Below are 20,825 nucleotides of genomic sequence, written 5' to 3' on the forward strand. Positions count from 1 at the left end.
TGCATCCAGGTAGCCGTTCCCTATCGACACTCGCATCTCTTACAAGGTACTCCTGCTCAACCCTGCTTCTTTCCCTTATAATTATCAATCGCACTGCTGCCATATTCAATTGTTAGGCATAGTCTCGAAAGCCCATGAGGACGTCAACGCCTCTGCCGCACCCAGGGACTAGAGCCTACTTCCTCTTTGGGAGGTTGAATTGCTCATACCTGGGTTCAAACGACCCCAATAATAGATCTCTTTGTAGTCAGGATCTTCTGGAGAGAAGGCTAGGGTTCGCTTGTCTCAGGGACGAGCAATGTAATCGTGAGTCCACAGCTCTTCAGCTTATGTAGATTTTAGCTTCGATATGCCGGATCAATATCTTTTGAGACGTTTCTATGTTTTATTGGGAGCGTTTGTTCAGAGGGAGGTTAATCAAGAAGACCTAGAGTATTTGGGGAGCAGATGCATCATAAGGACATGTTTGGCGGTCGAGAGCTTGAGGGGGCCCGAGGTCCATCTTGGGCAGAGAGCCAAAGAATACTGTTAGCATAACAATTGCATAATACGCTAATTCGAAAGACGGCACTACTATAGAGGATGTAGTAGAATATTAGTTTTGAAAGCATATGAGCTGCCATAACCTAAGCTGATAAGAACCCAAACTCCGAAGCTCCTGCAATATAGACAGAAGAAAGATAGCTCCAGCATCAGCCCAACCCGGTAGCAGGTTCCTTGACCTTTGTTTGCTCTGGAGGTTCATCGATGAATTGTGGCGGTGCCACCTCATCCTGCATGAAGCTAGGGACGGCGCTTTCACCCATCGAGCTCTCGAACAGGCTATCTTCGCCCAAAGCCTCCAGCTCCGCGTCAAGCTCTGCCTCATCCACATCCTCAGGTACGTCATACGCTCGGGAGATACTCTCGTTAATCTCATTTCCAATCTCCATCAGGTCTGCCATCTCATCCTGCATCCGCTCGATCTTGTCAATGTCGATATTCCCATACTGTTTCTTCAGAGTCTTTGTAGTTGTCTTCATCGCGTCGACTGTCGTCATGACGTTCTTCAGATTGTCCTGCATCATCCCTGCTTGTTCCATATTCCAGGACTGCTGGGAGAGCTGCTCCCGCTGCGCTTCGTACTGCTTTCGGCGTTGGAGAACCTTCAGTGCCTTCTGTTTGAGCGCGTTTTTGCCTGGGCCATCGCGCATTTTGGAGATTTTGGACTGATATGAGGAAAGCTCCGTGTTCAGGGAGGCGAGTTTGACATCTATACTGGCGATGCGGTTATCGACCTGGAAGCATTATTAGCCAAAGATGAGAAAGCGGGGAGAGGCAGATGAAGGAAGATAATGTGGGGGCGGCGTGATCTTTGTGCAAAACGAGTACTAACATACATTAGAAATGGCGCCCTCCAGCGTCGGCTTGGGTGCTGCATTCTTCGTGCCAAATAATCGATTCATTCTGGCGACAGAGGGTTGATGAAGTAGCTTTGGCAGCGTAGACACAGGTTATCAGCCTAGGGTAGGTACCTGGACCTCAAAGGCGGGCAGAGTGGCTATCCCAGCGATAGCGGCACGGGGCTAACCCGAATCGGATTTACTTGCTGCCTGAGCCTTTAGGCGCCGTGGGGTCATCGTTGAGCACGAATACACCTCTCAATCCTATACCAGCGTTTCAGAAGATACAGCAGTGAGCAAAAGTCTTCAATTATTTTTAAAGTGCTTGCTTCTATATAGACATCGAAGAATTCCTTGGCTATCAGTGTAATTATTCGTTATCTATTGATGTATATTAATAATACCAAGTGCCGTCCAGTTACCCACACCTCCCACTGTTCTCCGGACGCACTTGAAACGATCGGTCGCTGTCTCCCCCTCGGTTTATTCAACTGCTCTCCTCTCCCCTCTCCCCTGTCCTTTTCGCTGTTTTATTTGAGACCTTTCCCCGCTACGTGCGATTGGGCTTGTTGGGTATCTCCGCCCGCCGTCCAGGATCACAGTTGCCGGCCGATCCAGACGCCCGCTTTCAGCGCACCTCACCTACGACGTGACTCGATTTGTCCGCCGCACGTCAGCCTGCCAGCCTTACTTCCTGTCCTGTGCCGTTGGATGACCGCCCTCTCTTTTAAAGTGACTGTGAGGTCTCGTGCAGCGCACAAGGGCTCCCAAAGCGTTTGGCATCTCTAGTGAACCGCCGACTCCTTCTTTTCCCCGGGTCGTCGACGGTACGTGCCGCTTGTGTGTGGTGTTTTCTTCAAGCCCTTTTTGTCCCTCCCAGCCGCCTACCCCTACTCCTTCGCTCAGTCGGAACTCTACTCTTAACATCGTTGGCTCTGGGAGAATGCCGCGACAGTCTCGTGATATGTCGCTTTGAAACTCCTAGACCATTGCTGACTGGCTTTCTGGATTACAGCGCTTGGTCGCTCCGACAGGGCATATTCCGCCGACCATTAATTATCTCCCTTTATTTCCGAACGACTGTCTCTCCCGTGACGAAATCAGCCTCAACCGTTAGCGTGATATATGAGAGCGCCTTCTACACGTGTATCCTGTGCATCACACGAGGACCCATAGATCGATCCTCATCCCTTCCCCACCTCTCCACCCTCTATCCAGACCGCTCGTCGTCATTGAAGCTTGGGCAAGGAGTACGGTGTTGAAAAAAGCTTGTGATACCCTACTTTTTTTACATGAATCGTTTCTTCCGGTAATTTAATCCAACATGTTTTGGCGCTTCGGGGGGTATGCGAGCGTCTCCGCCATCGACTCCCTTCTGGACAAACCCGTTGTCAGCCTTGAAGAGCTGCTAGACGAATCCGAACTGATCCAAGAACTCAAGCAACTGAACACGAAACTCATAGAGTATCTACGCGAAGATGATGTCTTGAAGAAGCTTATGGACTACGTGATCGCCCCTAGCCTGGTGAACGATGATGAAGATGACGGTGATGCGGACACGGCTAATCAAAAGGAGGGTTCTCGGGCGAAGGATGATGACTCCGCGGCCGGAGAGAAGGAGACTGATCCTCTCAAGGATATATTGGATCCTGAGGACCTTGAGCGAGCGGAAAAAGAGCGTCTCAAGCGGGCCTATGTTGCGTGCGAGATTCTCTCATCCGAAGTTTGGTCTATTCTAGACTCTATTATGGCCAACCCTGAGCACTTACGCGGTTTCTGGAGTTTTATCCGGCGCCCAGCACCCCTTGACTCTATCCAGGCGAGCTATTTCACAAAGGTGAACGAAACATTATTGGATAAGAAGACGGGAGAGATGCTGGAGCTGCTGAAGTCGATGGATGACATTATTCCGGCAATTCTTCAGCATGTTGATAACCCCATGGTCATGGATCTTCTGTTGAAGCTGATCAGCTTGGAGAGAGCTGAGGGCGGCCAGGGCATCGTTGATGTAAGCATCTGTGGTCCAGTTCTAGCTTGATATGTCTAACAATCATCCAGTGGCTCAAATCGCAGGATCTGATACCGAGATTGCTCTCCTTCCTGTCGTCTGAGTGGCCGGCTTCCGTTCAGACCTCCGCGGGAGATTTTCTTAAAGCCATCATAACCATATCGGCGAATGCAACGCAGAACGACCAATCTTGTATCGGCCCAAACAGTCTGACTCGTCAATTGGTTTCTCTGCCATGCGTGGAAACTCTTGTCAACGCGATGTTACAAGGCGGCAACACTTTGACAGTCGGTGTTGGAATTGTAATTGAAGTTATCCGGAAGAACAACTCTGATTATGACCCGGAGCACCTGAATGGACCTGATTCTATTCCTACCATGTACGATCCTATCTATCTCGGCACACTACTTCGTGTTTTCGCCAAACATATACCCGACTTTGTGGCGTTGATTAGCAGCTCAAAGCATACGGTTGTTGATGGAGGGAAGATGAAGAGCGTGGAACGTGGTCGGCTGAGCTCAGCCTGGGGCGCCAAAATTGAGCCGCTTGGTTTTGACAGGTTCAAAACGTGCGAATTGATGGCTGAGTTGCTTCATTGCAGCAACATGGGGCTGTTGAACGAGCCAGGGAGTGACGCTTATGTTAAGCAGAGAGATGCAGAGCGCGAGAGGATTTTAAAAGAAGGTGCATTCGATCAACACCACGAGGGTACTTCCACGTTTGGCGGTAATGACTCGACCGTGGATTTTGTCAATGGTTCCGTCGCGGGCTTTGGGTCTCCGGATGATTCAAGGGACTTAGACGCAACGAATGCTGGTGAGGAATGTTTTGAAGATGTTAGCTCATCCACTGTTCTTGTCGACAAAGAAAAAGAGCCAAGCAGCAAGGAAGGGGACTCTAACTTAGAACCATCGTCAGCTGAGCAAACCCCGCCCACTACAGGGGACCAGCCTGAGACTGAGGCCAAAGAGAAAACCACTGCTGAGAGTAAGACGTCATCTGATAACGGGTTATCGCCCACCGATGACCTTGCCTCTCAAATCAATAAGATGTCGCTGGAAACAACACCGGTCAATGATGAGAACCAAAAACCCACGGAGTCTACGGAGACTGAAACAGGACCGGTCTCAGCATCAGCCCCAATGTCCTCGAATCCCGACGCTGTACCTGCCCCTCTGTTTGCTGCCAAGGAGCAAAACCAAGCAGCGGCTGTTGCTACAGCTGACGCCCCCCACCAGGTTAAGCCTTCAGAGGCTGTAGGCGACATATCTGAGAAATTGCCCGCAGAGGAGACCCAAGGTGATTCTCAACAATCCTTGCACCCCGACGTTCAAATAGACACAAATGGACAGCCTGTAGTCGGCGACTATCTGAAAATCATGTTCGCAGAAAACAAAGTTGTTCCCACCATACTGGTGAGTGTTCAAACATTATCGCATCTACCAATGCTAACTATTTCCTTCAGGACTTCTTTTTCCGCTTCCCCTGGAACAACTTCCTTCATAACGTCGTCTATGATGTCATCCAGCAGGTATTCAACGGACCTATGGATCGTGGATACAACCGTATTCTAGCCATCGATGTCTTCGAAACGGGCAGAATAACGCAGGCAATTATTGAAGGCCAAAAGCGGAGCGATGAGACTCAACGGAGCAAGAGAATCCGTCTCGGATATATGGGCCATCTGACACTAATTGCGGAGGAAGTTGTCAAATTCAGCGAGCGCCATCCTCCAGAGCTGCTTTCCACGACTGTAATGGACAACGTGCTCAACCCAGAGTGGATCGAATATGTTGAGCAGACACTTTCTGAGACGAGAGAGCGTGACAATGCTATTCTTGGTGGAGTTCGACCTGATATTTCCATCGGGCATCGGCAGGGTATGCTTGGGGCTGGTCAATCTTCAGCCCTGGCTGATGCTGGCTTGAATGGCATGGCTGGCAACCAAAACTTCCAAGGATTTGACATGGTGAATCAAGGAAGTGTATCGGGTGGGGCATTTGGTGCTGGTGGCAACTCGTTGCTCAGTGGATTTGCAAGCTCCAGTGACGATGAGGATGAAGACATGGAGGATCTGGATGACCGGCACTTAGCCGAAGGAACCGCGGAAAGCGGCACCGAGAATGTAGGTCACGGTCCCTCTGTCGATGCTGAGATGCGTGATGCTTGAATATCCTTTACGATTACCGCTGTCGTGTGTGCTCAACACATCCGCCTCATGTACGCAGTCTGTTTCAAGACTTGGGTGGGTTGCAGAGTTTCTTGTTGTCTGTCTGGCCTAAGAATCGCATCTTCCAGCCGATAGCATAGCAAGCGTACGACCAAGATATCGTCCTGACATCGCTAACCTACAATCCCACAGGCATCGAGCCAACCGATACCTATCCTCCCTCCGCCCCCAGCTCCCCTTAGCCTTGGCCCATCCCGGGCGCGGCGACAACTCGCTGCACGACTTGCGGCTCAGAAACAGGCAGCCGAAAATGCCGAGGGTGGTGAAACCGAAGACGAGAAGCAGCGCTCAACCGAGTTTCAGTGGCCGTCTGATACCTTTGGTGGCCAAGAATCAAATGCAGGTCCTTCATCGGAATTCCCCGCCGCTAATGCCTCGTCACCAACGTTCCCTGAGTAAAGGATTTAGCCCTTCAGACTCATTCTCCACCGGCTCTTCTGATGAGGGGGACGATTTCGGTGGTTCGAGACGGCGCAAGGAGCGAGTTCCGCTTGAGGTTGATGACGACGATGACGATATGGGCGAAATGGTGGGCCCATCAATGGACTCTCACATGATGGACTCAGATGAAGAGGAAGATGCCATCCTCAATGAGTCACTAGGGTATCCAGAACTTGGGCCCGGGCAGTACAAGAGCTTCCGGAGCTCTCGATTGGGTCAATCTCCATTTGGGGATGATCAAAATGATAGCAGCGAAGGGGAGGATGAGGGGCTTGTGGAGATTCTTGTCCCAGGCAAGAAACCTCAGTGATCTGCCTCGCCTGGAACTCTACCTCTAGGTGTTTTGACTCAAACTCATTCTCGACGAACTAAAACTCATGATGATGATTATGATGATGTACACTATTTGACTGCATGGCATTGTATATCCCAACGCGATGACAAGGAGCACAGCGAATACGAATACGGCCTGTTGGATAGGTTAGGTTAACACAGCCTTGAGCGGCACTACTCCCTTCAACATTGATCTGATGCTGAATGATGAAAACTACACAATCTAGTGGCGTTATACTGTGATTTTGTTTCTCCCTTTTTTTTTCTGGTTGTTGTCTTTGCGTGCATTTTGCATTTGTCTTACGATGGGGATATCACTGCTGAAGCTATGGTAGCCTTTATCTGCAGTACTGTACGATAGTTGATTAGACAAAGAATGCTCTTGCGTGTTTGAACTATCCCGTCTACATAGAGCAGATTGCAAGTCCGCCACAATTTACTCACTCTTGCGGAATATACAAGTACGTCTCCGTCTGCAGCATCAAACTCCCGCCCTCACCATATCTTCCCTCGAGCAATGCAAGTGGATCTTCCGGAACTTGCACTGTCTCCTGTTCCGTCATCATCCACGCCCACCGTACCCAATTTGGAGACAACCACCAAGCATCCGCATTCCCGTGCCAACCTCCCGTGAAGGGCTCCAGATTTTCGAAGAGATCTTTATTTCTCTCACGTAACTCACCGAGAACCTCATCGAACTCGCTGACTAGCCCCTCATCATCCTCATCCTCCAAAGCCCACGCAACATCATCCGGCGGCGGAAGATAATGGTCCAACAAGAACGAAGCCCAGTGAGAAAGACGTTGAGGAAGGAAACTCTGTCGCTCATGAAACGACACCGAGCTGTGTTTATGTCTGTTTGTGGTATGCACGGCAACCACAAAGCAGGCAAAGAGTGGGAACCGGAAGGGGGAAGCGTTCTTATCGATGCCTCGTAGAGCTGGGATGCGGCGCGACGCCGTTCTCAGAATAGTGTCGAAGCATTTTTGTGCTGTTGGAAGGACGTCGGCTTCGCGGTGTTGCAGAAGGGAGAGGAGCTCTGGGAAGGAGAAGAGCTCGCCGCTGTGGAGGAGGATGGAGGGGCGTTCGAGAATGCGGACTTGGATGCGTGATTGGACTAATTCTGGAAATTTACCTTGTGGGATGCGGGACATATGTTGGGAGAGGAGGCGTTTCGTTTCGTCCCAGCTGCCCTGGAGGCCGTGAGTGCGTGCGCGCTGTACAGACCAAGACGCAATGACGAGGGCTGATTCAGAGAGGCTTATTTGGCTTTCTCTGTATAGTTTTGCGTGTTTCTGTTTGAGATTACGTGGCTGCTTTGGCTCTGCCGGTTCCGACGACTTCAACCGCACAATATGTGTGATCAGTTCGATGACGATCTGACTTAGTGCGGAGAGGGCTGCGCGAGAGTTCCCGTATGTGTTGGAAATCTGGATCGCGTGCTCGGAGATCTCAAGGTTTTCGAGTTCGCGCTGGTTTGCTGATAGAACTGAGATGGCGTTGAAGAGGGCTGGGGAGAAGACTGAGTGCTCCATGGGGATGTCTGGGGCTAGAAGGGGATAGAAGACATTGAAGACGTAGAAGGGGTCCTCTATGTCATTCTTGCTGGAGTTGGGGAAGAGCTGTTTCTGCTGCTCGCGGGCGAATTGGAGAGGGCTGCCTGGTGGTGCGCGGAGACTGACGGTGCGATAGTCGCATGGGTTGTTGGCGAGGCAGAAGCCGTAATTCATCATCACTGTTTTGTTTTGGTCAGCTCATTTGATGCGCATAATGTACGGTTACACGTACGCTGCTCGTTATTGCGTGGGCCGTAATTGTTGGCAATCTCTTCGTTTACACTAACGTCTTCCAGTACGACAAAGTCGACGTTCTGTAGACCGGCGCGCCATTCAACTTTAGCGAGTGGCCGGTGGTTCAAAATGTCGATGAACGGAAGGAGAACAGAGGTGTTCTCGGGCATCTCGTGCTCTGGAATTACGCCAGAAAGCACTTTCTCTGAGAACGCACGGGAGACAAATATCGTAGACGCCCAGAGATAGAGATCCCTTACACAAATGTCAGTAGACTAACAGAAATCTTTGAGAAGTTTCCTACCATGAATATCTCTCTGCATCTTGAAATCCAGACTCTCGAAGCTCATTGCTCGAACTTTCATACTTCTCCCGCAGAAGAGCCACTTTTCGCTTCCGTGCCTGCAACAAGCTCGTCCCTTCCAACCATTCTAGATCCTCTTCCTCTTCATAATAGGGGAGCGTTGTCAGAGAGCCAGGCTGAGGAAGTGTCCGAATATACGGATGCCAAAAGCTCTCTGGCCCACGCAGATACTGCCCAATCAGAAAAAAAATTGCCACCTCCTCAGAGCCTACCCTTTCTATGAATGAAGAAGGGAATTTGACATCGTGAGCGGGGAAGTGTGCGTCCCCAGCGTGAAAATCTATGGCGTTGAGATATGACATGGTGGTAGCAACAGGTGTCTTGATGATATGTGTGTTGCCGGACACCCCACCCTCCTTCACCCGGATATGGGTGCCACGACTATCATCGTAGCTGATGTAGACATTTTCATGGAGGCTACCGCCATGATCTCTCATCCACTCTAGCAGCGTTGTGTAGACCTCGAGGTTACTCTCGGCGGGGCTGTCTAGGTTAGCAACCTCGGTATATGGCAGTGGTAGCTAAAATCTTACGCAGAAAGGGCCGCACCCGAGCCATTTTCGGTGACCATGCCTGGTACTGACAAATCTATATCCTTTGAGTCTTGTCACGTTTATAGTTATGCTGAGTTCCCGTTTTGGCGTGATGTAAGATCACGTGTACATGCTGACCAAGCGTCACGTGATTTATTCCGTCCAATCACTGACCGGACAAAGCCGGATATTCAGCAACCGCAGAATTGAAGCTGGAACGCCATCACCGACCCCCTCGTGTCGTGCTTCTCCTTCTCATATTCTCCCCGACAGCCATTGGGCCATCGTCACCATGATATCTCGAGCGGCGGCTCCTTCGTCTACTCCTCTCGCCTCCCTTTCCTCCCGCTCCCTCCGACTCCAGGCTCCGGCCGCCCGCTCTTTCGCAACCGTTTCGGACAATGCTCCCCCCGTACACCACCACGGCGGTCTGAAGGACCAGGACCGGATTTTCACGAATCTTTACGGACACCATGGCGCCGACTTGAAGTCAGCCATGAAGTACGGAGACTGGTACAGGACTAAGGATATCGTGTTGAAGGGTCATGACTGGGTAGGATCTCGCCGAGCCAGCCCCGGGCATGGGATAGATTCGTTGGCTAATAGTGGTTATATAGCTCATCTCAGAACTCAAGGCCTCTGGCCTGCGTGGTCGTGGCGGTGCTGGTTTTCCCTCTGGACTGAAATACGTATGTCCCCCCCCTTGATTTTCCCAAAGCTAGCGAATTTGTCTAATTTGTAACTCGGCTAGTCTTTCATGAACTTCAAAGACTGGGACAAGGACCCTCGGCCCCGGTATCTGGTCGTCAACGCTGATGAGGGTGAACCCGGAACCTGCAAGGACCGCGAGATTATGCGCAAGGACCCCCAAAAGCTGATCGAGGGCTGTCTGGTTGTCGGCCGTGCCATGAACGCCAACGCCGCCTACATCTACATTCGTGGCGAATTTTACCACGAAGCCACTGTCCTCCAGCAAGCCATTAACGAGGCTTACCAAGCCGGCCTAATTGGCAAAAACGCCTGTGGAACTGGCTACGACTTTGACGTATTCATCCATCGCGGAATGGGCGCCTATGTCTGTGGCGAGGAAACCTCGCTCATCGAGTCCCTCGAGGGCAAGGCTGGCAAGCCGCGCCTCAAGCCCCCGTTCCCCGCTGCCGTAGGTCTCTTCGGCTGCCCCAGCACTGTTACCAACGTTGAGACTGTTGCCGTCACACCAACCATCATGCGCCGAGGCGCCAGCTGGTTCGCCGGCTTTGGGCGCGAGCGCAATGCGGGTACGAAGCTCTTCTGTATCTCCGGCCACGTCAACAACCCCTGCACCGTCGAGGAGGAAATGTCCATCCCGCTCCGTGAACTGATTGACCGCCACTGCGGTGGCGTCCGAGGCGGCTGGGACAACCTCAAGGCCGTCATTCCTGGCGGTTCTTCCACCCCTATCATCCCCAAGTCCGTCTGTGACGACCAGCTCATGGACTTCGATGCCCTCAAGGACTCGCAAACTGGTCTTGGTACCGCCGCCGTTATTGTCATGGACAAGTCCACTGACGTCGTCCGCGCCATCTCCCGTCTATCCACTTTCTACAAGCACGAGTCCTGCGGCCAATGCACCCCCTGCCGTGAGGGAAGCAAGTGGACCCTGCAGATGATGCAGCGCCTCGAGAAGGGCCAGGCTCGCGAGCGCGAAATCGATATGCTCCAGGAACTCACCAAGCAGGTTGAAGGCCACACTATCTGTGCCCTTGGTGAGGCCTTTGCTTGGCCCATCCAGGGTCTGATTCGTCACTTCCGTCCGGAACTGGAAGCTCGTATCAAGGAATACTCAGAAGGGCTGGGCGGTCAGCAGCCACTTGCTGGTGGTTGGCACCCGAACAGCCGGGCAGAGGGCAAGCTGATTTCTCCTGGCATGTAAAGTATTTTATTCTCTTAATCATCAAAAGAGTTGACTCATAGAAATCTGTCCCCAAGTTCCTTTGGCTTTCTAGGAGGGGTGATTATCTCTCTTTTTTTTTTATGTTTCCCGTTCGCGCGCGTTGCTTGCTTGTCTAGGGTTTTGACCATGTACATTTTCGATCGAATCCGTAGCAATGAACTAGATTCATTCATCTGGTCCGTCCCGTATTTCCTCCATATCTGACAGCGTTCCTGAAGAGTGGGCCAGGCAAACCATTTAAAATCCAAAAACACTAGAGTCAACGACAGTATCCGGCTAAGTATAATTGTGTAGAGAGCCTTCTTTCAAGACAGGATCAAACAAGGCCACACCTACCTTTGCCTGCCAAAGATGCCGTTATCCGGTACGGATTCCAATCCAGAGTACCTATTATGCCAACGTCAGCGCCAATACCAGTGCCACCCTCATCCTTTGCCTGATCTCCTATCACCTTCCCCTTCAGCAATCTCTATTGTTTCCCTCCCACTTTCGCATTCCCTCTCACGCCTCAATCTTCTACTTCCCCTCCATTTCGCTCCATAGACAAACTCGGACCAAGCCAGCCCAATAGATGCCAGCAGCAAAAGCCCCAGAAACATAAAGCACCAACCCCATCCCATGCCGCTCAACATATAATCCACAACAGCTGCCCCAAGAGCTCCCAGCCAGCATCTGACCAGATTACAAGCCGCAGCTGCAGTAGCCGGCTCATCAGGGAACAGGTCAACAAGTAAGGTATTGAGCGTGTTTGTGCAGGCGACTGTCCCGAAGCCGTTGAGGAATTGCAGAATTAAGGGCGCGGAAAGGTTCGCTCGCCGCTCCAGCACGAAGCCATAGGGTACTAATGTTAGGATTGTGAGGATAATAAGGGGGAAGTAAATTTCCAGGCGGGATTGCTCAATGGGGAAGTCTTGGAGAGTGGTCGCTATAGATGGGTCGAGGGGGAGGTCTAGGGACTGGGCGTGGCGGCGATAGCTGCGATTTAGAAAGTAGCCGTTGAGGACCGCACCGAGAGCGGCGCCGATGCCTAGAGGACTAATGTGTGTTAGTATGCTGAGATCAGTTTGTATGGGCTGTTGGTGATTACAGGAAGCATAGGCCGATCTGGAGGTCATTGAAGCCGTATATCTTTGAGAACAGACTTGGGGTACTGGTGAGCAGTGCAACGTTTGTGAGCATCAAGAGGCCTATGGATGAGACTATTATGAGAGCGTCCGGTTCAAGGAGGATGTAAAGCGCTCTCAAAGGGTTGGGGAATCGTAGTCTTGATGTTGTTGATGCTTGTCCGCTGCCGTTGAAAGCGCTCTGCATAGTTGCAGCCTCAAAATGAGCTCCATGATCGTCATTGAACCCAGAGCCAGACGCAGACTTCCATTTCCTTTGCAACCACTGAGCCGCAGACCATCTCCATCTTTCTCTAGGAAACAGTCTCCCATCCCCAACAACAGTCCTCGCAGTCTCCGGCACAAAGAAAACGTAAGAGACCAAGTACCCCCCAGCACCGATAGCCAGAAACCAAAAGACGCTCCTCCACCCCAGAAATTTTGCCAACAACCCTCCAATAATCGGCCCCAGCGCCGGCGCAAGCATAACACCCGCCGCCATAGGACCAACATACGAGCCTCGTTCCGCCGGCGTCGCAATGTCAGCAATAACCCCATATCCAAAAGAGACCGTGCCGCTGCTACCCGCGCTCTGAATGCACCGCAGCACCATGAGCGCCGGGTAGCTGTCTTGCAAAGCGAGGCCGATGTTGGCTGCGGTATAGATGGCGAAGGCGAAGAAATAGGCAGGGCGACGGCCACAAGCGTCAGCGAATGTGCCCATAAACGCAGGTGCAACGCCTTGCAGGATCATATAAGTAGTTATGGTGAGGTTGATCAGAGCGTTGCTGAGGTGGTAGTTCTCGACGAGGGTAGGCATGACGGGATAGTAGATTTGGCCGGAGAGCGGAGAGAAGAAAGACGCTAGGGTCACCATAGCCACGATGAAGCGCTTTTGACTGTTGCTGAAGGCTGAGTATCTTCTGGGTCCCATCGTGGTGGTGGGCATGAGTGTCGGCATGGCTGAGCCTTCCGCGGGGGGAGCTGTTGCCCTCAGAGAAGCATTAGACAATGCGGAGGACGAACACTGGCATAAAGAGGAGGTCGTCGTCGGCGTGATAACGGTCTCGTCGGTGGGGAGAATCTCGTCTATCTCAATGGAGGGACAGGCTCGATCATGGTGTTGATGATAGCCAGACCTCTCAGAAGCCATGATGAGCCCGCTAGGACATCAAGAAAGAACGCAGAGCAAGAAAGAGCGAGTGGAGAGTGTTGTACACATAGAGAAAGCGAATAAAAGAGCATAAGCAAGCGTCTCACAGTCCGGCGCATTTCCACTTGGAAGGCCGTTCCAGGGCAGTAAATATGCCGGGACCGGCATTTGGACTTATTAACACAGAGGAAAGGGGAGGGAAGGGTTCTAATACTCATCTCGTAGTTTTCTTTCTGGGCTTCTACTACTAAAAAACTATCTAGACAAAACACGCCATGCGAAATAAGCAATAACAATATTCTCCAGCGTCAGCATGGCTTCATTAGAAGAGACAAGGGCAAGAGGATGGGCAACAGTAAACAATGTGAGCAAGTTAGAATACAGGATTAAATAAGACAATGCGTCAAGTCAATGCAAGAGGAGATAACGGGATACAATCGAATCTAGAGAGGTTTAAATTGCTCGAGTCAGATCTCAGTAACCCCCGGCCATCACAACGCTGTAGTACCGCCTGCTCATCTCTGCCGTCTGCACGAGACGAGCATCACCCGTCAGAGGAAGTTTCAGGACACGTGACATCTCCATTGCCTGTAATAAGGTTAGAATCATGTTTGTGGTTTTTGAAAAATGGCAAAAGCTCACCTTCACGTCCTCCTGGGTGGTCCAGCCAGCAACGATACGGCTCATCTCCTTGAACGCCACGCGCTCTTCCAACCCTTCCACACCAGATCCGTTAATAACATCACCCATGGTAACCAAGGCATCCACCAATCGGTTCAGGCGCTGAGGGTCCTGTCCGCGCGCAGTAATCAGACGAAGGAAGTCTTCGTAGACACCGCCACCACTAGCCCAACCCTGCACCTTTTGCTCTGGTGTCTCGCCAAAGCCAGACAACAAAGTCTCGAGAGTCTTGTAGTCGTGCTCAATGACCGCCGTTGGGCCAACAATGCGGCAGAAAGTGGCATGGGCATCGTTCCAGTTCTTCCCTCGGACCAGACAATCCACTTCGCGAGCAGCATCACCAATATTTCGAGCATAAAGAGCCTTGGACATCCAGATCCAGTTCTCTGGAATTTGGAGATCGCTAGTCAATTGCTGCCAAGTTGCATCCGGAGAGCCTTCCGGCGTGATCGGCTCGGGAAGTTCGGCAGCAAATCGCGCGAGTACCTCCTTTACAGCCCTTTCACGATCTGAGGCGCGCGACAGATGAAGCAAAACAAATAGAACTTGCGCCAGGTTTCCAGATGCACAAAGCTCCCACGCATAATCCCACACTAGCTGGTCCATCTGCGCGATATCAATTTCAAGGCGCTCATACTGACCAAGAACAGCAGAAAGGACCTGGCAGAGTTGGAAGGATAACCGATTTGACAGCTTGTCTCCGGTCACAGACTCCGGCAGCAAAGCAGCAGGCAATGTAAGTGTAGGGACCCCAGTGCCTTTAGCCGCACCCAGAGTTACTGCATAGGCCTTGAGCAGGACCCAAAGGGGCGATTCGTGGCCCATGTTGTCGGTAGATGTATGCCACACGCCCCTGTCTTTATCCTGGTGAGGAGGCAAGGGGAATGCAGGCTCCTCGCCACTCTTTAGGTCCTGAGCAAAGGCTGATACTGCAACTTCGAGAGGTTCATCATCGGTAATGCCATACCAAAGCCGGAGACCAAAAGCCTGAAACCAATCCAACTCGAATCGTTCAGAGAAAGTGAAAGTAGATGCGCGATCCTCTAGAGCGCCTCCAGACTTCCCTTCACTGCGAAGAGCATTACCAGCCAGAAGTTCATACAAGGCCCGAATCGGTTCGCTCATTTCAGACCAGACATTGTGCTCCCGCCACTCTTTGATTTGCTGGGCCATATCGCGCTGTGTAGTCTGATCTCGGCCGATCTGCGAGACTAGCGTCGCAAGATGGAAATTCTGGCTCGAGATCAAGACAGTACAGGCTTCCTCGATGCGATGCGAGCAGAGCAGATAAACAGCACATTCTTCAGCAGAACCAGCCTTGCTCACAGCATGTGCATTTCGCTCGCGGACTATACCCTCCCAGAGACGGATCAACCTATCCTTCTTGATGCGGTGTAGGTATTTTTGCCTTAATTGTGGTGGTACACTGGCCGAAAAGTCATCTTCGATGTCATCATTGAACAAAATGTTGGCCAACTGCCAGACCACCCGCTCCTTGTCAGAGTGGACAGAATGTGACGATTTTGTAAAGGGTTCAAAGCTTGCCTGTGCGAGTTGAGCAGAAGGCTGACCATCAATATGGGTAATTTGGGATTGTTTTCGCTGAATTTCAACCATTTCATGAGGCTCAGCGGTCCGCCGAGAGCCGAGAATGGCAATATCCCGGCCTTCGCTGATCACAGAGAACTTCTCGCTCCAATGCTGGTCACCGTACTGATGATTACCCATTCCAGTTTTCGCACATATGAGCAAATCGACAGGACCCCATCGAGGTTTAAAGGAGTGATGGAAGTCCAAGTCGTCCTTGCTCATTTCGTTGGACTCCCCTGCGAAGGTCTTTGGCTGTTTGTTGTATGGCCACTGAAAAGATCGTGGTTAGCAGACATATTGAAGGAAGGAAAAGCAAAAGAGTGGTTGTACCTCAAAGCCCCCAGCCTTTTGTTGTGGCTTCTGCTGCCTAAGAGGGGGTTGTCCTTGTTTGCGCGGTTGTTGAAACAAAGAATTCATCAGGTCAATACTAGTGTTGAATCCCTTTCGTTGAGCAGTTGCCGCTGGTTTTGTTGGCGTGTCGTCATTAAGTGGTCGTTCACTAAAAGCATTTGCTTGAATCTCACGTAAAGCGTCGCGGTTCTGCTTCCTGGGGCTAATGGTTCGTTGCAATTGCTCAGCCCAGTCACCGCTGAGATCGAGGCGGGCCTTAGAGGGTGTGTTCCAGGGTTTCAATGAGGGCTGGTTGAATTCGGGGTCCATATCCTCATCATCGTCGTGCTCCACGGTGCGATCAAGGTTGGGAAAGGTGCCCGCCATGTCCATTTCCTCGCCTTCATCTAATTCAAGTTCTGACTCGCCAGATTGCTGGCTCTCGGTGACATCTTCGCCATCCTGTTCAGTTGAACCCGTGGAGCCCTCTTCTAAAAAAGACTCGTCCTCATCGTCGTTCTCAGATCCTATCTCTCGCTCCTCAACTGTCTCCATCGCCTGAGCTCCAAACGCCCCGGGGACCATTTTACGTTTTTTGAAATCGAATGTGTCGTCGTCCACTCCCCCCACCGAGCTCGCAAAGGAATCGTCAATGGAGTAGGTCGACATCTGCTCCGAGCCAACGGTCAGATCGCGGTCGGCGGGGAGAGTGCTTTGATTGTGGCTCTCACCTTCTTCTTCCTCGTCATCATAGTCAAGACCGTACGTTGTGTAGTGAGCCACTCGGAACACCCATGTGCCGGTCTCGGTCTCGTAGTTGACGAATTCGGTATTGTGAACCTTCATCAGGCGGTCAATATGTTTCTCAAAGAGCGGGCCGCTAGTGACTGGCGAAGGGCCCTTCTTGTCACGCCCACGGGGCCAAGAGTTCTCGATGCGCAGCGTGGAGGGAACGTTCAGGCCCTTGCCCCTAGCAGGCTTTATTGACTCGTCAGGATACACTGTGATTTTGCGGACACCAATGTCCACAAGACCGCCAAGAATATTATCCAGGTCAATGGTGGTCAAGTCGACAGGGTCATCAAACGTAACCGAACCGCAGCGCTCGCGACCAACCGTCAAACCTGTGAACCGCTTGAGTTGATCACGGCTCAGTTTGCTAAGCTCAGCGCGTGTTGGTTTCATCCAGTACTCGCCTGGTTGGGGATCGCCACTAGGGCTGAATGACAGACGTGACGCATTCTCACCCGGGGACGCAGAGGAAACACGTCCATTGTCTTCAGGAACCGAAGTAAGAAGTCTCTTGTCTGAAACCGACTCCATCTCAGCGTTGGCGGAGTTTTCAGACGCCGGTTTAACTCCATTGACACCGTTGGGAGTGCCGTTCTTACGGATTGAGCGCAAGAAACCAAGTTCTTCTGGTGTAGGTTCCGAGCTTTGAGACTCCACGGGTACAATTTCACCACCAGACGCGTTGTCAGCAGTCGACTCAAAGCTGACCTTCTTTCTGACCTTGCTTGCGGACTGACCAGCGTCGTCTCCATTGATATTGGCAGTGGGCGAGCTGGCAGAGCGAGTGAATAGATCGTTTCTCAGACTCCGATCGATTGTCAGGCGTTTGAGGTTACTGCTTGAGTAGCGTGAGCTCCCAGAGCCAAGCGCTCCAGGAGACAAAATACTGTCGGAGTCTGGATCAAATGACTTGCGCAAACTGCTTGTAGAAAAGCTCTTGCTGAATGTACTACGACCCAAGCTGCCGTTGAAGCTGCCGCGCATACTTGTTCCAAGAAGGCTTCCACCAAGGTTTGGAGTTCCACCACCACTAGAGGGAGAACCGTAAGTAGAGTAAGAGAATCCGTAACCCCGGGGCTTAGGCGGAGTGATGAGGCGGTTGGCAGCATTGGGCGTAATTTTATAGATTGGCAGAGGAGCACGTTGCTTCTGCTTGTTCGCAGACGAAAGCGGGGTGGCCAATGGACCAGGGCTGGCGGTGTTCGGCGCAGGCAGACCGGAGAAAATTGACTGGTTGCCATATGGGTTGCCCTCAAGGAGGGACGCCTGAAGGCTACCAGGCGCAGGCTGAGATTGCTGCATTGGTTGCGGCTGTTGTTGCTGGGAACCGCCAAATAGGCTTGAGGTTCCCAGTCCTCCACTCTGTTGTTGCTGCTGATTCTGAGTGTTACCAAAAAGCGATGAACCCGTGTTCTGCGTTCCTGCATTGCCGCCAAACAAGGAGCCGCCGGTGGTTGTGGAGCCGCCGAACAAGCTTGGCTTCTGTTGCTGCTGGTTCTGAGCGCCACCAAAGAGACCAGTTCCAGTCTGCTGTGTGTTGCCGCCGAAGAGTGAGCTGCCAGTGTTTGTGGAACCGCCAAACAGGCTCGGCTTCTGTTGTTGCTGGTTCTGAGCACCGCCAAAGAGACCGGTACCAGATTGCTGGTTACTTCCACCGAAGAGCGAGCTACCAGTCTGCTGCTGATTCTGTTGGTTGTTCTGTCCGAACAGAGATGTTCCCGTGTTGGTTGCTCCACCTCCAAAAAGACTACCACCAGTGGAGGATTGCTGAGTGTTGCTGCCAAATCCACCGAATAGCCCTTTGTTTTGAGTTTGATTCTGGGTCTGGTTTGTGTTCTGTCCAAATCCACCAAAACCACCCGTACCGGTCTGCTGCTGTTGCCCACCAAACGGTGACGAAGTAGCAGCTGTGCCACCAAATGGTGTAGAGGTGCTAGTAGTCTGTGTGCCGAAGCCACCAAAACCGGTACCTGTACCGGTAGTTCCAGTACTTGCGCCAAATATGGACTTGTTTTGCTGTTGGTTGTTGGTGTTGTTTCCGAATAACGAACCACCAGATCCAAAGCCGCCACCAGTGCTGGATCCGAAGCCAGTGCTAGTGTTGTTCGTCGTGGTTCCGAACAGGCTAGGTTGAGTGGTGCCAGAAGAGGCACCTCCACCAAATAGAGAGGTTGCTGGCTTGGAGGCTCCAAACAAAGGATTGGAGGTTCCAGAGCCAAACCCACCTGTCGTCTGAGTCGAACCAAAAGCCGAGGGCGCGCTGGTGGCAGCTGCACCAAAGGGAGTCGACGTACTACCGAAGCCAGTGGACTGCTGCTGTGTGCCAAAACCGGATCCCCCCCCGAAAGCTGAGGTGCCAAAAGCTCCTGCCTGCCCACTTCCATTTCCGTATCGGCGACCTTGGTTGTAATCTCCCAGTCGGAGCTCTTCAAACGAATATTTATTGTAAGGCTGCATGAACGAAATGCTTTGGTAGTGATTCATAACATTGGAGGCTGTGTCCTTCTCAGTGAAAGGGCTGAAGGGAGTGCTGCCTGTCCCCTCAGAAGGAGGGACCCCCTGCTGGAAAGCAGTTCCTGCTCCACCAAAGCCTGAGCCACTGCTGCTGCCGAAGCCAGTTCCAGTACCGAATCCAGTTCCGGTTCCAGTTCCAGTTGTGCTGCCAAACCCTCCTCCTGCAGGCTTGCTTCCAAACAGACTGGTGCCGGTGTTCGAGCTACCAAACCCACTCGTGCTCGTAGAGCCAAAGCCACCAAATCCACCGCCTGTGCTTGCACCGGCATTGTTGCTTCCGAACAGGCCGCCGCCAGACGTCGTCGAGCCAAAGCCAGTGGTAGGACGGTTTTGGGTTCCGAATGCTGAACCTGAATTCTGAGTGTTTGTTCCAAATCCTATATGGGACGTGGGTTAGCGCCGCGCGTAAGCACAAGGAAACAGTAACGGAAGAAAACAACAAGAAACAACAGTAGTTCGGATAAAACAAAAGCCATCCCAGGCACGGATCCCTGCTAATCGACAACTCTAGGATATGTTCCTTCGGCACTTGTCGAGAGGCCAGGGAGCGGAGCGATTTGAACCATAAACCCAGCAGAGTTCGTTGCAAGGCGACAGAGAATCCGTCCAAGGTGGCCGCAAAAGAGAAAGGATCGCTCGCTCATCGAAACATAACCCGTCAAGCACATACCTCCACCGGAACCAAAACTGCTGGAGGCATTTCCAAACAGGCCGCCACCTGAAGTAGTATTGCTCCCACCAAATGGGGACGAGGTTGATCCAAAGCCTAGATTGTGGAGTTAAGACTGTCAGAGACTGTCATCAAGCTGCGATCCTTTCTCTTGTGGCGTTGCTGAGCTGCTCAGCGTCGATGGTCTCCGCACGGAGAGATTAACTGTCGGAAGCCTTACAGGGCCGTCACGGATCGACGTCTCAAGCGCCAGCCAACGATCGATCACGAAAGGAAGCGAGATAGAAACAACGAGGGAAAGCAAGATTGAAGTCGGGACAAAGGCGTTGGGGTTCGTGAACGTCAAACGGATTGGATGGACCTACCTCCACCAGAACTCGTGCCGAAACCAGAGCCTGTTCCAAAGCCAGAGCTTTGCTGGTTATTCGAGCCGAATCCTGAAAATCCGCCGCCGAAAGACATGATTGCTGCGTAATGCGGATATTATAGCTTCATCTGTTCTTTCGAGGATCGGTCGTAGCGAGTAGTCGCAAGAGGCTGTGAACCGGTGCGAACAATCAAAACACCAGCTAATAAACGAGTATAGCGCAGTAATCGAGAGAATCGAGAGAATCGAGCTCAATGCGCTAGAATATACGACGCGCAAAGGATGCGAAAAAAGGGTTCGGCAAAAGTGTTTTGTTTTTTTACCTCAACGTAAAGCTGATCGTGCAGAAGATAGATCAGGAAAAATGTCACACCAGCTACCCACAGATGTACGTCGTCAGAAGGAGAATAGACGAGTCCAAAAGGACAAGTTGGGGGTGACGAGAAGCGAAGAGGGCGAAGGAGGTGAGTTGGGTGAGGAAACTGACGCGAGGGAAAAGAGTCCAGCAGTCAAGGCGGAAGAGGAGAAGGGCCTAATCGGGTTAATGAGCTTCCTGCCATACGAGTATTGTAATCGACGGTATTCCGAGCTCCGGCACGTGACTGCTGCCT

General features: G+C 51.9%; 6 protein-coding genes across 6 annotated transcripts, besides 1 other annotated feature; 2 read left to right on the plus strand and 4 right to left on the minus strand.

The window, feature by feature from the left end:
• Positions 1-20,825: part of a sequence feature (contig 1.98 826..565485(-1)) that runs on past both edges of the window.
• On the minus strand, positions 693-1,445 carry ANIA_05632 (putative SNF7 family protein (Cta1); the record flags this gene model as incomplete). The annotated part of the gene is made up of 2 exons (XM_658144.1): positions 693-1,277; positions 1,380-1,445. 2 exons carry the CDS (start codon positions 1,443-1,445, stop codon positions 693-695), a joined length of 651 nt encoding a protein of 216 aa, XP_663236.1.
• ANIA_05631 (uncharacterized protein) lies at positions 2,707-6,544 on the plus strand (the record flags this gene model as incomplete). Its single annotated transcript, XM_658143.2, has 5 exons — positions 2,707-3,390; positions 3,441-4,805; positions 4,856-5,515; positions 5,753-6,015; positions 6,089-6,544. 5 exons carry the CDS (start codon positions 2,707-2,709, stop codon positions 6,369-6,371), a joined length of 3,255 nt encoding a protein of 1,084 aa, XP_663235.1. The 3' UTR covers positions 6,372-6,544.
• Positions 6,835-9,106, minus strand: ANIA_05630 (SET domain protein; the record flags this gene model as incomplete). The annotated part of the gene is made up of 4 exons (XM_658142.1): positions 6,835-8,129; positions 8,183-8,439; positions 8,489-9,035; positions 9,082-9,106. The coding sequence occupies 4 exons, from the start codon at positions 9,104-9,106 to the stop codon at positions 6,835-6,837; spliced, it is 2,124 nt and encodes a 707-aa protein (XP_663234.1).
• On the plus strand, positions 9,309-11,163 carry ANIA_05629 (NADH-quinone oxidoreductase subunit ndiA). Its single transcript, XM_658141.2, has 3 exons — positions 9,309-9,634; positions 9,699-9,770; positions 9,833-11,163. Exons 1-3 carry the CDS (start codon positions 9,374-9,376, stop codon positions 10,991-10,993), a joined length of 1,494 nt encoding a protein of 497 aa, XP_663233.1. The 5' UTR covers positions 9,309-9,373; the 3' UTR covers positions 10,994-11,163.
• ANIA_05628 (putative MFS transporter) lies at positions 11,440-13,270 on the minus strand (the record flags this gene model as incomplete). Its single annotated transcript, XM_658140.2, has 2 exons — positions 11,440-12,049; positions 12,102-13,270. 2 exons carry the CDS (start codon positions 13,268-13,270, stop codon positions 11,440-11,442), a joined length of 1,779 nt encoding a protein of 592 aa, XP_663232.2.
• ANIA_05627 (protein sonB) lies at positions 13,745-20,309 on the minus strand (the record flags this gene model as incomplete). The annotated part of the gene is made up of 5 exons (XM_658139.1): positions 13,745-13,858; positions 13,913-15,811; positions 15,872-19,554; positions 19,848-19,943; positions 20,213-20,309. 5 exons carry the CDS (start codon positions 20,307-20,309, stop codon positions 13,745-13,747), a joined length of 5,889 nt encoding a protein of 1,962 aa, XP_663231.1.

This window comes from Aspergillus nidulans, chromosome V, assembly GCF_000011425.1.
Source record: "Aspergillus nidulans FGSC A4 chromosome V".
In the NCBI taxonomy this organism is placed as follows: domain Eukaryota; kingdom Fungi; phylum Ascomycota; class Eurotiomycetes; order Eurotiales; family Aspergillaceae; genus Aspergillus; species Aspergillus nidulans.

Coding starts and splice junctions, on each gene's coding strand:
- ANIA_05629 (XM_658141.2), top strand. CDS start 9,374: ATGATATCTCGAGCGGCGGCTCCTTCGTCTACTCCTCTCGCCTCCCTT. Junction 9,635..9,698: donor TGTTGAAGGGTCATGACTGG/GTAGGATCTCGC, acceptor GTGGTTATATAG/CTCATCTCAGAACTCAAGGC. Junction 9,771..9,832: donor TTCCCTCTGGACTGAAATAC/GTATGTCCCCCC, acceptor TAACTCGGCTAG/TCTTTCATGAACTTCAAAGA.